This window comes from Protopterus annectens, chromosome 12.part0, assembly GCF_019279795.1.
Source record: "Protopterus annectens isolate FY-2018-M chromosome 12.part0, PAN1.0, whole genome shotgun sequence".
In the NCBI taxonomy this organism is placed as follows: Eukaryota; Metazoa; Chordata; order Ceratodontiformes; family Protopteridae; genus Protopterus; species Protopterus annectens.
This window is the reverse complement of record NC_056746.1, coordinates 403210929-403227147: the sequence shown is the minus strand read 5'-3', so window position 1 is coordinate 403227147 and position 16219 is coordinate 403210929. Positions and strand designations below refer to the sequence as shown.

At 40.3% G+C, this 16219-nt stretch overlaps 1 protein-coding gene across 1 annotated transcript in view; it reads left to right on the top strand.

The window, feature by feature from the left end:
* The window catches only part of DNAH3 (dynein axonemal heavy chain 3), a 2217123-nt gene that overhangs the window by 872159 nt on the left and 1328745 nt on the right, over window positions 1-16219 (top strand). The window contains exons 14-15 of the mRNA XM_044089509.1: window positions 1807-1991; window positions 4075-4198. Of these exons, the coding sequence (XP_043945444.1) occupies window positions 1807-1991; window positions 4075-4198 (309 nt within the window). The remainder of the gene's footprint in view (window positions 1-1806; window positions 1992-4074; window positions 4199-16219) is intronic.

The following is a 16219-nucleotide window of genomic DNA, read 5'->3' as shown; positions in this document are numbered from 1 at the left end:
AGACCTTTTCTAAATTACTTCAACAGAAGTATATTGCACTGGTCTCCACCATTGGTCTAGATGCTGCTGTAGTGATGAATGGCATTCTCTTCCACCTAGATAGGGAGAGCTCTGTGGTTACCACTCATTTCTAATTTTGCCAAATGTTTCCCTAGGTGATGAGGATGATATTCATATACTAGCCACATGTATTATAGACAGTTTACAACCCAATTGCATAAAAAAATAAGTAAATAGGTAAATAAAAATAATAAAAACGCTGTGGCAAGAATCATTTGGGCCATAAAAGCTGGCCTCAGTTTCACTCAAAGTTCATACTTGTTATTTATATTAACAGACTTTTTTGTTGACCAGCTTAGTCCAACCAGTAAAACTGCACCTGATTAATATCTCATGGCTAATTTTTAGTTGAGATCCAAGGTAGTATTCATACTGACTAGGTAAATGTTGCCTAGTACTCTGGGAAATAAAGAAGATAAAATGATGAATAGAACATATATTTATAAATTGTAAGAGATACAGGGACTTTGGAAAAGTCTTGAAAGAAGCCTTAATGTATACAGGTTTAGAACTAGATAGTCATACCAATTGCATGACTTTTAGAATTAAATATTTGTGCTTCAGGATGCGTATCTCAGATCAGTCAGTTCAACAAACTATATTTTTCCAGTTATTTCTGTTGGCAAGAGGAGAACTGACACCCCCTTAATCACCATTTCATTAGCTCTAAATAGGGTAGCAAAATGCTAGAAACCCTTACAGATGGAATTAGTTGAAAATGCAATGTGCAAATATTCTGCAAATGTTCTGCAGTGACGCATAAAATGACCTTAAATTCCACTCCTTTTTAAGAGTAGCTGTCATAATACACAAGAAACTTGTACCTTGTATTCTGTCAGTCTGTTGCCATTAGCTACTTAATGCCTAAAAGGTACATATATGTATGTGTCTCACACACACACATATATACACACACGCGCGCGCACACACACACACACACACACACACACACACACACACACACACACACACACACATATGTATAATATATACACACACGCACACATACACACACACACACACACACACACACACACACACACGTGCGTGGCACACACACACACACACACACACACACACACACACACACACCTACACACACCTGTATATGCATCTTATATTTATATGTGTGTGTGTGTGCGTGTGTGTGTATACATACACATGTATATATGTGTGTGTGTGTGTGTGTGTGTGTGTGTGTATATATCTATATATATATATATATATATATATATATATATATATATATATATATATACACACAGAGAAAGTGTAATAGATCGCTTACAGTAGAACTATGGTCATTCACTAAAGATAGTTTTCATAGAAGAGTGATTTTATTAAAAGAACATTTTAACCCTTAAAACTGCAACTGATTAATATATGCACTATAACCACTTCCTACAGTGCTATATTAATATAATGAATTTCTCTGACATGCAAATGTTTAATGATTCTTGCATATTATTAAGCGGTGAGAAGCACCCTTGCTAAAACAAATATGATTTACTTTATAGTGTGTGGTGTTCATCCATACAGCCACTATTCAACAGAAAATCAAATGGTTGCATTGTCCAAAGTTAGTGAATTAGTTATAGACTGAAGGAGTCATAATAATATATCTCAATGTATATGCATGCTACTACCAGAAGGCTGGGCATTTGTCATTAGACTCCTTGAGTGAATTTGGTTCATAAATTCCTCTGACTTACTAATGATAAACAATAATGTTACGTCTCCTAACAGCATTTGTCGGCGATACCATGAAATTTCAGAGAAGATCAGTGAAGCACCGGAGAGCACTGAGAACATGGTAGCACTTGTTGAATATCTTAGAAAAGCCAGTGAAGTCACTGTGCATAAACTGAAAGATGAAATCGCTGAAGCCGCTAACCGGTTGGAGTTTTTACTAGACTACGCTACCTTTTCATGTAAGTTGGACTGCATTATGTATCTTACTGTAATGCTCTAGAGTAATAACTCTGTGAATAGGTAATTACTGGTGTATTTGAAGTTACCTTTGTGGAATTATGGTATCAGAATACACTTTTCAACAACAGCTTAATGTCTAAAGATGCAGAAAGACATCTAAACAGATTTTTTGTTGCAGACTAATATAAAATTTGATGAATAAGACATCTCAGAACAAACTTTCTAGAAGAGTGAGTCAGTCTAGAATTCAATCAGATAAATGAACGAAAGAAAGAAAACGCAACATTTTTAACATTCCTATTCAATGAACCATCATTCAATATGAAAATGAACTTTTATTTCAAAGGAAGTCAGTGCACGGGTTGCAGTAGCTTTGGAGATGTTTGAACCAGATTAGGGAGAACAGCCAATGAATCATAAATGTAGGATTCAAAATGCCCATCAAACTATTTTTTCATATACAAGAATAGTTCAGAATCTTGACATTTGCAGTGGTAATGTGGAGAACCATTTTGTTATAGAGACTTCACTTCTTTACTAAAATGTATTAAACTACTCAAACCAGTATTAATATCAGAGTCTGAAATCATGTAACCATACAGACTAAAAGTATTATTGTGTTCCTTCCAAGATTAACTGTATTGTATCAGTCTTGGATACAACTTAGCTGTGAATCTCTAAGAGATACATAAAAAAGGTAAATTTGCTCTTTGGTGTCCATTCATTAGTTATGTCGTAAGATTACTATATTGCTTATCATGTATTTTGTATGTTCTGAAATATTTCAATATTGCTGAATAGAATTAATTGTCTAATTGCATCATTTCCTTTCCCCACTGAGCTAGCAGAATGGTAATTGGTTGTAAATTAAATTCTGAGGAGTTTTGGTCTATATAGTCTATAGCAATCTGAAGTTTGAGTTGGATGTAAAGTTATGAGATAGTGTCAAATGTTATACTTGATCACACTTAGTGCTGGTCAACACACACCCTCTGTGAATTATGTATGTTCATGCATTTTACTTTAACGGTCACTCTTTCATGTCTTACTGCTTTACTACTATGATGGTGAGTTCTGTATACATTTGGGCATGCAGGTTGCAGGACATTTCCCAACAGGGACATTTGGTTGGGGACAAACAGATGAATTGCAGCTGAGCTGCATAGACGCATAACTGCGCAAATTCACTTCAAGCAAGGAGAATGTGCAATATTGTGCCTACAGTTATCATAACCAGGTGAACCGGAAGACAATGTCCAAGGCCTCCAGGACCCTAAGGATAACAGGCAGTGTGAAAGTCATCTGCAGCAGGATGAGTGGTCAGCATTTTAGCAGCAAAGAAACTGCAGGGTACAACTGGTAGTGGAAGGTGTTACTAAGATGGCCTACTGTACATCTTATGCACCTTATTGTGCTACAGAAAAAAAACTGGTGAATGCCCACAGAGAATTCTTGCTAAAGAGAATGCTTGTTAATCTGTGTAGGAGGACAATTATGTGTAGGGAGCATCACCTAAAACACATATTGGAGCATAAGTATGATTACAGCAATGTCTTTATTAATACGAACAGAGCAAATCAAGAATTCTTTGTGGGCATACTTCAGTTTTTGTTTTTGCTGAGTGTAGTAAGACGGTCTAGGAGATGTACAGTAAACCATCCTAGTAACACCTTCAGCTGCTAGTTGCCCACTGTAGTTTCTCTGCCACTGACATGCTTACCAGACATTATACTGTAGGTGCCTGTCATACTGTCTCCTGTCCCTCAGGTTTTGAGGGGCCACGGGTATTGTACCCCACCTGTGCTAGATGCTTCTCTGTTCCCACAGTGAATTAGATCATGTTGCATGGCCCTGTAGCTGAAGTACAGTTTAGCCGTGTATCTCAAACCAAATGTCCCACAGGGAAATATTCTGTAACCTATAAGCCCTAATCTGATATTTATTTAGTTTATTCTAATAAAAGCAGTAATTATGATAGTTTTCAAGTCTTATCAAAAATGAGTAGTTGGAGATTTCTTTACTTAATAAATTATGGTTGGTAGATTATTGATTTCTCCATCATTTGTGGATGTGTCATTTCAGATGAAGACATAAAACTTAACAGTACTGTATTCCACTGGCCAGACCAAATCCAAACCGAATTTGAGATAAACAGGGGAAGACTTTTGAGCAGGAGAGAAACTGCAGAAGAGGAACTCAAGAAAAGGTAGAAATCTTAATATCCTTAAATAAAAGAGCATTTCACATTTTTTTTTGTTTCCAAGAAAAGCTAATCTTTGTCATTACTTACACACCTAACTTGAGCAGTCCATAAATTAGAATTAGAAGAAGAAACCATCAGAATGTTTTGGAATATAGTACTATATGTCATTTTTCTACTTGGGTCCTGTATTATTCACACATTTTTATGAACTTGTTTCCTTTTCTGTCATATGAATGATGTATTAGAGAAGAAATTGCATAATTTTACAGTACTACACTACCTAAATTGTTTTAAAACTATATATTCATGCCAAGTATGTGACTTTTAGAATTAAGCATTTGTGCTTCAGGATGCATATCCCAAGATCAGTTACTTCAGCAAAATATTTTTCCAGTTATTTTTGTTTGTAAGAAAAAGGTTGACACTCCCTTAACCCCCAATAACCGCCAACACCACTTCGTTAGCTCTAAACGGGGTAGGGGTTATGGGTATGACAGAACTCCTTACAAATGGAATTAATTGAAAATGCAATCTGCAAATTTCTTGCAGTAACATATAATATGAACTTCTTAAATTATGTTCCTTTTTGGGGGAGGTCGATATAATAATCCTCAAGAAACTTGCACTCTGTGTTCTAATCAACCCAATACCATCAGCTGCAGAATACACAAATAAAATTAATGAAGCGAAAGGAAGTTCACCTTCCTTGCCTCTTTAGTGTGGTATTTGCTTCATCCTGCATCTTCAGTGTTTGGCAATCTAAGTCAGTTTATATCGGAAAGACCCTAGTTAGATGATGCCCCTGCTGAACTGTGTACAAGACAAAGATTCTTAGAAAATAGACAATATCATGTGAACCCCTAACCATTTGGACTTCCTTCCCATACTCCAGTCTTGCACCCTACAAGCAATGCAACCTCAGGTTTATATAGATGTCTGCCTATTGTTACCTTTATACTTGCACTGTAAGTGTTATTACGTTTAATACTACACTGTGTCGTACTAATATTGCTTTTATAGGTTGTCTAAGGGCTTACTGTGTTTATGTAAGCCATTTAATTGCAGTGAATGTCACACAAATTAATAGTGGTGTCAAAAGATGTATTTCACTGGGGTTTGTATGTATCACTGTATTTTAATTGTACTAATTAATTATAACAAAATAGTGTAATCCAAAACACTTTTTATTTTAAAAAGTATAAAAGCAAGCTTTCACATTAAACAGAGGATGTGAAGTTGTTCTATCTCGCCGTTCATTCTTACAGATGGATTCGGAGCCATTCCTCGGCCTACTACAAAGCTCGAGGTCTTCAGACAGCTCGAGGCCAAGTCTCTATCCCATGATGCACCTTGAGTTACCTCAGATCTAGTTTGCCACTGCAACAGATTGAATGTTTCCTATCACAGCTCGGGCCAGTATAGCTTTTTTTCTAAAAACTTTACTAAATTTTGTATTACATATAATAGTTAGTGATAGTTATTCATAGTTATAACTTTAATAGTTTAATATTAGATAATTATTCTCCCTTTGGCCTTCATTTTAATAGGCCTTTAATATTCCCTTCCCTTCTTTGGTGTGCCTTTATAAAAATATTAGCATATTTGTGTGTATAGCTTTGTAGTGTTAAATTAAATTCTTTAAACGTTAGACATAGTGTGTGAGTGCATGGTTACATTACATTTATTCTTATATAGCCCATTTGTTGTTTAGGGCTAATTACTGTAGTTTAAGTTTGCTAAAGTTTTATGTGTGTGTGTGTGTGTGTGTGTGTGTGTGTGTGTGTGTGTGTGTGTGTGTGTGTGTGTGTGTGTGTGTGTTTGTGCGCATTCTTCTTTGAGACTACAGTCTGTTATTGTACAGTTAGATTTTTTTGGTACTGTAGAATTCAATATGGCTGAGCAAGAGAAAGACAAGCATCCTAAGTCTGGCTTTAAAAAGTGACCAACGTGTGGACAAAAGATGTCTGTGATAGATAGTCACGGAAATTGTGTTTATTGTCTTGGAGCCTTGCACTTGCAAGAGAGGTGCTCCATTTGCCATTCTTTTTCTACCAGAGTTTTACATGAAAGGAAACGTAAACTCATTGGTAGAGGACTTCTTCTTTTCAGGAAGCTTTGAGTGACCAGGATAAATCTAGCCAGTCTCCCATGTCTTCAAAGTCTTCTTCTACTGATGTGACAAAATAAAAAAAAGTCAACATTGGCTCCACAGCCTTCGGAGCCGAGTGTCCTGTCATTTTGGAGCTGGTCCCCAGTCCTGCAACCAGTCTCCGAAGTATTAAATCTCCCATTCTCTAGTCAGTACCACCCTCCATACAGTCATCTCGGTCCTCGATCAGCCTATCTGATTTGGATGAGGATTGTGTGGTGCAAAAGTTGCCAAATTTTTATTGGCTCTGACCCAAGTGGTTTAGGAACCGAAGACTGTTATGCCATTGACTTCTTTTTCTCCTCCGAGCCATACCGGTCTTTCAGAGCTGGAAGAGTTGGATCTGATGATTGTTGAGCCTTTGGAGCCGACACCTGATCCAGTGCTATTGGTTCCATTTACTCGGACTTCCTTGGTGCCCATCGAGGAGTCTAGGAGCTGACACTCTCCAGTCGAGTCTGGGGAGGATAGTCAGACTGACCTGCCTGTTCTGACTTTGCCTCTCGGGGCCTCTGCTCAGATGAGTTCGGCTCCTACCTCTGGTTAGGATCCCACTGTTCTGGTGCCAAGGGGATCGGTTGTTTCTTCAGATCTAGCGGTCCCTTCTCATCAGAGCAGAGTTGCCTTTGAAGTCATGAGGAGAGTGATGTCCCCCAGGACATCTGCAACTTCAGGTCCAACTACCTCCTCCCCAAAAGCTCCTGTGTCCACTTCTGCCTCACAGATCCCTTTGAAGTGTAGAGACCCTGAGCAACAGGAAGCCCCACTGGGTGGCCCCTGCTATTCTGAGACCTCACCAGCAGTTCTCACTAATGAGGTTCCCAGGAAGAGAATTTGCAAGAGGAAGCACCTAGAATCCCTGCAGGAGTCCCTCACATCTGATACCGACTTAGATGAATCAGAAGGGTCCCCATGGTCCCCATCTAAAGATATCTCATTTACAGAGATATTCCTTAAGCAGAGGGGTGGCTGGAAGTTCACCAACCCTACTGAAGATGAGTCAGTTCTCCTGAAGGCTTTCAGGTCTCAACCCTCCACCTCTTGGGTGTCTCCACCCTTTGATGAGCTCATGGAGCTGGTCTCATGAAGGGTGTGGGAGTCTCCGGACACCATGGAGCCTGTCCCTAGGAGGCCCAATAAATTTATTTCTGCCCAGAGGGATAAGTCCTTTCACTAAGGGAGTACCAGTTGATGCCATGGTGGTAATGGCGGCCACCAAAAAGGAGATGTCAAAAACGTCTTCCTCTATCTATCCTCCTGACAGAGACTCTAGGATCATGGATAGATACGGGAAGCGCATGTACAGTTCAGCGACTTTTGCCATGCATTCACTGAACTATCTCACACATTTACAAGACTGCAAAGAAACCTACTAAAAGAGCTTGGAGATACTCTTCAGGGTACGGTAGCTGCAGGAGCTTCAGACAAAGTTACCTCCCAGCTTGCTACCCTCAATTCCATAGTGAACTCATCCATGCGTCTCATCTCATATACAGCTGATGGAACGAGCAGGGCAACGGGTACAGGAATTGCTCTTAGGAGCACTCCTGGATGCGCTTGTGTTCCTTCATGGAGCCCTTTAAGTCATCCTTTGTTAACACCCCTTTTGATGTCTTGTCCCTTTTCGGGCCCTAAGTTAAGGAAACTTTGACCAGGTGTGAGCAGGAAGGAAATACTCTGTCTGCCATCAGAGTCTGTTTTTCCACCCCTACTAGACCCTACTCCAAGAGTCAAAATGGAGGAAAGATGTAGTTCCGAAAAGCCCAAGGAGCCTTTCTGGACACATGTGGTGAACCCCCCTCCAGGGGTAGAGGAGGGGACAATAATGGAAGACGCCGCCCTTGCAGCGGAGGAGGTCTACAAAACAAGGGTGACAGAGACCAGTTCTTTGGGAAGTCCTACCAGCGCTCCTGAAAGGAGGCCTGACTGTCCTGCTGTGAAGGCAGTCGGGGGTCACTTATCTTTGTATCCAGATGCCTGGCTCAAAATAGCAAACAACAACTGGGTACAAAGTATAGTTTCCTGAGGATATTTCATTCCTTTTGCCATTCCCCCTCCATTGACAACAAAAATCCCAGACATTCCATCCAGTTACAGGGAACAAGCAACAGTAGAAGTCCAAACGTTGCTAAGAAAAAGAGTCATCCAACCAGTCCCAGCAGACCAGACAGGATCTGGAACTTACTCAAGATTCTTTTTAGTTCCAAAAAAGACTGGGGACTGGAGACCTATTTTGGACCTCAGCAGACTAAACAGATCTGTCAAGAAAGAGAAGTTCCGGATAGTCACGCTTCAGTTGATACTTCCCTTCTTTGGGAAAGACAATTGGATGTGCTCGATAGATCCACAAGATGCGTACTACCATATAAAAATGAGCAGACCATCCAGGAATCATCTGCTCTTCCAGCTGGGAGTCAGTCATTACTGGTTTAGAGCCCTGCCCTTTGGTCTCACTACAGCCCCCAGAGTGTTCACCAAATGTATGGCAGTGGTCACGGTTCACCTGAGGCATTTAGGATTCCAGGTGTTTCTGTACTTAGACAATTGGCTCCTCACTGCCACCACCAGGCATCAGCTAATACAAGCCCAGGACACCACTCTTACTCTTTGCAATCATCTGGGCATTACCATAAATTCAGAAAAATCTGCCTTGTCACCATTGCAACATATTGTTTTTATCGAAGCAGAATTGGACACCACCACCACCACTTTAAAACTTCCAGCAGAAAGAATTTTACTACTTTTTCAGCAAATCCAGAACATCATATCCAGAGACAAGGCTCCAGTATCAGAAGTGCTAAAGTTGTTAGGCATGATGGCAGCTGCAATAATAGCGATACCACTGGGTCACATGCATATGCAGATTCTACAATGGCTACTATTCACTCAATGGTCTTATCAAGAGCTCCCAGTGTCTCATCTCATTATTGTAACAAACACATGCAAAAAGAATCTTCGGTGGTGGCTGACCTCTCTTCAAGTAATGATAGGTCGTCCTTTTATCCTACCCACACCATTGACCAGAGTGACCACGGATGCTTTCCTGATGGGTTGAGGTGGGGGACATTTTCAGGGAAGAACAGCCCAAGGCACATGGACCGAACAAGAGACACATCTGCATATCAATGTCCTGGAGATGAGACCGGTACTTTTGGCGTTGCAGTATTTTCAGGACTCTTTCCCTCTGGGGACAATAGCGATTCAGACAGGCAACATGTCAGTGGTCTGGTACTTGAACAAACAAGGAGGAACCAGGTCCTATCCCCTTTGTCACAAGGCCCTAAGAGTATGGCAGTGGGCTACATCCACCCAGCACTTTCTAATAGCAATGCACATAATGGGGAAATCCAAAGTGATTGCAGACAAACTGAGCAGAACAATTGTATTGCCTCATGAGTGGTCCCTCAAAAAAGAGATAGCGGAGAGAATATTCCGCAGGTGGGGCCAGCCTTGTTGTGACCTTTTTGCTTCCTACATGAACACAAAATGCAGAAGCTACTTTGTCCTGATTCTCCCTCCGGGAGATTCCCCAAGGGACACACTCGTACACAATTGGCCTCTGGGTCTCCTCTATGCATTCCCACCAATTTCCTTGATACCCAAAGTAATACAGAAAGCAAACGCCTTGGGAAGGACCATCATTCTAATAGCCCCTCATTGGCCTCATCAGATTTGGTTCCCCTTCCTTCGACTTCATCTGTTGGAAGAGCCTTGGATTCTGGACCCAGTTCCAGATCTTCTGACGCATTCGTCGGGGACGCTTCATCCCTCTCTTCAGTCCCTAAAATTGACAGCTTGGCTGCTCCAGTTCCCAACATAGCCAGGTTCCATAACCTCTCAAATGAAACTCAGCATATTTTAATATCTTCTCATAAATCCTGTAGTAGGAAGTTGTATCTTAGCAAATGGAGGAGATTTTCTATATGGGCTTCTCACAATAAAATTGATCCCTACCAAGCCCCCATTTCCTCTGTATTAGAATTTTTGACTATGCTTTTCAACAAAGGAGCTGCAGCAGCTACAGTTTGGGTACAACTTGCCGCCATCTTTAATTTTCACCTTGGCTTTGAAGGATTGAACATAATGTAACACAAGCGATCCAAAGCCATTCTCAAAGGGACCTTCCACCTCAGACCACCAGTGAAATACCCATATACCCCATGGAACCTAAATTTTATGCTATCACGCATTATTCTCCCAAGTTTCGAGCCAGCTTCCTCATGTGATTTGAAATTTTTGTCTTGGAAGACTATCTTTTTAGTAGCAATCACGTCTGCCCGTATTTGGATTTTCATGCTGACAGAGTGTCCCTGTGAACAAATCCTTCATTTTTACCTAAAGTTCATACTGAAGCTAACCTTAACTGAATCATAGATTTACCAGTGTTTTTCCCCAAACACACCAACAACTTAAGAGTATATGCTGTACAAGCTTGATGTTCATAGACAGCTCAGATTTTACCTGGATAGAACCAAAGAGTTCAGAAAATCAGAACAACGTTTTGTTTCCTTTTCAGATTCTAGGAAAGGTATGCCACTGACAAAAACAACACTATCTAAATGGTTATCTGATAGCATCACCTTCACTTATTCAGCTGCCAATTTACCTTTACAACACAAAATTAAGGCTCATTCTACCAGAGCAGTGTCCACATCCTCTGCTTTTTCTGCTAGACTTCCTATAGATAATATTTGTGCAGCAGCCACTTGGTCAAGACCTCAAACCTTTATCACTCATTAGAAAGTTGATAAGGCCTCCAGGGACAGGGCCTCCTTTGGTTCTACTGTCCTGAGAAACATACTCCTGTGAGTCACCCGAGAAAGATGGTGCTTGGGACACTACCCATCTGTAAGAATAAACGGCGAGATAGAACAACTTCACATAAAGAAGTTATGTACTCACCATAACATTCCATTTGAGTTGTTCATCTCACCTTCATTCTTACTTCCCACTCTCCTACCCCCTCCAGGGTTTTTCAGGGACCGAGATACTAGTTTTATCATGATTGCTTAGTCTTTCTATGGGTTTTCCCTAACAAAAGTGATAAACTGGGTTTTCCCTAACAAAAGTGATAGACTGGCACATGGTATTGTTGGATGCAGCAAACAAGATCTGAGGTAACTCAAGGTGCATCATGGGATAGTGACTTGGCCTCGAACTGTCTGAAGACCTTGAGCTTTGTAGTAGGCCGACTCGGAGCAGAGGATCGGCTCCAAACCCATCTGTAAAAATGAAGGCGAGATGAACAACTCACATGGAACATTATGATGAGTACATAACTTTTGTTTTCAAGTTTTAAAATACATACGCAGAAGCTTCACTTAAAATACTATTTCAAGTCAAATGATCAGTTATGCTACAACCTAGAGCAAAGCACTGGCTTTAAAAGACAAGTTTCATTTAGGTCTGGAAAGCTCAGCTCTCTTAATTTAGTAATCCAATGATATTCCTTGTATTCTGTTTTAGTGATGGTGTCACTTCTTCTTACACCAGAAAAATAACTTGAAGCAAAAAAAAAAAAAAAAGAAACAAAACATAAAATTATTCCCAATACCCATTAATGAAACATCTTTTGCTAATGCATTATTTAAATTTAACTTCTGTAGATCAGATATATGCTGTGTTGTATGATCTGTTAACCAACTTTCCAACATAGAAAGCTGTACAAATTGTGCATTTAGCAGCACATACCAGGTGCATAGTTTCACAATCAACAAGTTGCCAACGCCTAAACATTTTGTTAGTTGTTGGATGTTTAAAGAAGTCAGTGCTCAGTACATATTGACAATAATTGCAATTCAGGCAAGGCCATGGACCCAACCTAGAACCACTGGGTAAACAACATGATATAGATTTGTAGCAAAACTATTTGAAAGTCAGTTTATTCTTATACACAGACCTAGGTGCAATACCCACCAGTCTCTTAATCCCAGGTGAACTGGTCAATATTGTCCAGTTATACCTCGGGAGACTAGTAGTATGTTTATAATTGCCACATTATGTCAAAGACAAGTGAAATATTTAAAGACTCAGTTGATGCAACATACATCATCATACCAGTATTTGATAGTTGAAAATATGGACTCATACTACTATGCTGCAAAGATCTCACAGTGGATACAGCTAATTCTATTTCTTTATTTATTTTGACATATGGGAGTAACTCTAAACATGTCTAAGCAATCTGAACCAATATGTGAGGAAGTCAAAGTTCAGAATGGTCACAGTTCAGTCCATTCTACCTCTTTTACACAAGGACGATTGGATGTGCTCATTTGATCTTCAGGATACGTACTATCACATCAAAATAGACAGATGCTTCTGAAGACATTTGTGCTTTCGGCTGGGAGCCAGTCATTATCAATTCAGAGTCCTGCCCTTTGGACACGCTACAGCCCCCAGAGTGTTTACCAAGGATTTGGTAGTGGTAGCAGCTCACTTGAGAGTGCAAGGATTCTGGGTGTATCCATACTTAGATGATTGGCTCTTCACAGCTCCAACCAAGCATCTCCTAGAACAGTCCAGGGACTACTTGTTCCAGATTTGCCAATCTCTAGGCATTACAGTAAACATTTCCAAATCAAAGCTGTTACTGGTACAGAGCCTGGAATTCACTGGTACTCATCTGAACACTGTAAGTCAGTTTGCTTCTCTACCCCCGCATCATGTGGCCACAATCAAGTCCCAGGTTCAGCAAATGCTTTCTTATCCTGCTCCTCCCCCTAGACTGGGATTTTGATAGCTCAGATTTGGCTCGGCTACACTGGTACCCACTACTACTCCAGAAAAAGATCTGTTACCTCCATGGCTGAAACCTCTCTGATGAATCTCAGGTTGGTCATCTGTTCATGCTCAATGCTTGGCAAGTGGACTTCTTTTCAGCAGGGCATATTTCTAACAGACAACACAACTGTCAAACTTCTACCAACAAGTTTTAAGGGGGATATAAGCTAGATCCCTAGTACAAGAGGAGAATTTTGAATGAAAAATGGAAGATTTTTACCTTTGGTACTTCAAATTTAGGGTTCTTTCAGGAGCTTTTGAGTGTGGCTCTTCAATATCTTACTGAGTTATTGGACAAGGTTTGGTTTTCTCTCTTCCATTAATTTTCCTTCTCTTCAGCGATTGATCCAACTCCAGATGTGATCCACCATTGTTGTTCATCCTCCTTTCTTCAAATTTTTGCTTAAGAAAAGAAAGAAATTTGCCCAAAGTGGAAATCCCTGCTTGTCATCTCAAAATGGAAGAATTTTTTGAAAAAAATGCACAAAAGACATTTGGAAACCTCTGCCTATAAAATGTCAGGGCTCTTTGACACAGAGACTGTTTATTGATTTGCTGCTTTTAATTCTCTCTTCCTACCCTCTTCCTTCTGCTGCATTGATAGCTCACTATGATTGTTTTCCACCATTGTTTTTTTATACCTCTAATCCCTACTTATTGGTTTGCTGTTTTCTGGTCAAACCCTCACCAAACTATTCATTTGCCTACTTGTGGACACCCAAAAGGCTTGGAAAGTGAGAAACTTTTTGTGCATTAGACAAAGCACAGGAATTAGCGTTATTATTGGAGCAGCTAGAGGGTAACAGCAGCATTTGTGCCTTGAAAAACAGAAGTTTCTTTTATTTTGGAGTACAGCAAAGAATTTGGAGATTTCTGAGTTTTGGATTGAGGTTTGTTATTCATTATCTTACTTCTGAGTTTCCCGAAGAATTGTAGTTCTTCTCTTTGTTGGAACTCTGCCACTCTTCAATTACACTTTCCTACCTAAGGATGCTAAGACTCATTTACTTTGGAAAAGAAGCAGTTTGAGAGCATTACTTTGACTTTTAAGCAGAGAGGTCATTTTCAGGTTTCTTTACTTGCTGTTTGCCTTTGCTGTTTTGCCTGTACTGTGCCAGCTTATCAGTGCTTCTGCCTTGCTTACCTGGGATGGGCTCTTGCTTGTTTGTTATTCCATAAGTGTAGATGTCTGCCCATATTAGCGTAGAGAGCAGTACATTTTTTTAGTTTGTACCTAGGAGCCACTATTCTGATGCAATATTTTCTTTATTCCCCTGTGGTTTCTGAACTACCCTCTGTGTTTTTCTACAGGCTCTAGGTTCCATGGCAGCATCTATAGTATTAGTCCCTTTAGCAGGTTACAATATACGTGTTTTGCAGTGGAATGTAGCTGTTCAGTAGTTTGTTCTTCAACAACCTCTTTCCTACCTATCTTCAATGGTGGATCCAGTTGGATGACACTCTCATAGGTCGCCCCTTTGCTCTGTCTCCCCTAGTAGCCACAGTAACCTGGGATGCCTCCCAACTGGGGTGGGGGGCATTTTTTGGGAAGGAAAGTCCAAGGTATGTAGTCCCCCCAGAGACCAATTCACATATTAGTGTCCTGGAGATGAAAGCATTTCTTCTGGCATTTCAGGCATTTCAAGATTTTCTTTTTGGGGACCATTGCGATTCTAACCAACAACATGTTTTTGGTCCGGTATATCAACAAACAAGGCAGAACTCTATCTTATTACCTCTGTCGAGAAGCTATGAGTGTATGACAATTGGTGATCTCTTCCAGCCGCTTTCTAGTAGAAATGCATGTCCTGGAGAAATCCAGCATACTAGTGGACAAGCTCAGCAGATCCATTCTGATGCCTCATGAGTGTTGTCTCAGTCAGTGGTGGAGAAAATTTTTCTTCATTGGAGCCAACCTTGCTGCAATCTGTTTGCTTCTCCCCACAACAACAAATGCATCAGGTACTTTGCTCTGACCCCCCCCCCCCGGGGGAGTCACTGGGAGATGCTCTAGTCCATGTGTGGCCCTCCAGTCTCCTTGACGTCTTCACCCCCATACCTCTGATTCCAAAACTCTTACAGAAAGCCAGCTGGTTGAAGAGCTTGATTGTCCTTATTGCCCCCTTTTTGCCACGCCAGGTCTGGTGCCCCTTCCTTTGGTCTCATCTTCATTATCCTCCTTGGATACTAGACCCTAGTCCACACCTTTTGTCACATCCCTCTAGGGTAAAACATCCCAGTATCCCAGCCTTCAAACCACATGGTTTCTCCAGTTCCATTGATAGCTAAACAGTCCAGGCTGTCTTCCTCAGTTCATTTGTCCTCACAGAAAGACTCCACTAAGAGACTTTACAAGAGCAAGTGGAAACATTTTTCAATCTAGACCCTGAAAAATTACATTGATCCCTTTACTGACCCTATTTCTTCTGTATTGGAGTTTTTAGCTTCTCTTTAAAAGAAGGTGCTAGTTTTTCCACAATTAAAGTACAGTTGGCAGCCATATCAAACTTTCACTCAGGAGATAATGCTGCTTGCTTGGCTACTTCCAAATTATGTTAACTTTTCTGAAGTGTACCTTCCTACTCAGAGCACTAGTGAAAAATCCGTCACCTGCTTAGGATCTGACAGTAGTACTGCAAGGCTTAGCTCAACAACTCTTTGAACCTTCAGCAAAAACTGACTTAAAATTCTGTTCTTGGAAAACAGCCTTTCTAGTTCCTGTTACTTTTGCTAAAAGGATTTCTGAACTCCAGGCTGTTTTATCGAAAGCACCATACATTTTTCATAAAGACAGGTTTATCTTATGGACCAATCCTTATTTCCTACCAAAAGTGGCTTCTTAATCAAATATAAATCAAACCATTCATTCATGTACCAGTCTTCTTTCCAAAATTTTCAAACAAGGGAGAATACATGCTACATCTTTTAGATGTACATAGACAGCTACTTTTCTACTTATACAGAACAAAAGAGTTCAGAAAAATTGATCAGCTGTTTTTCTCTTTTTCACCTAGTCATCTGGGTTCTCCAATTTCTAGAGTTACAAAATGGATAACTAATTGCATTTCCTGGATTTATTCTAAGCAAGTTCT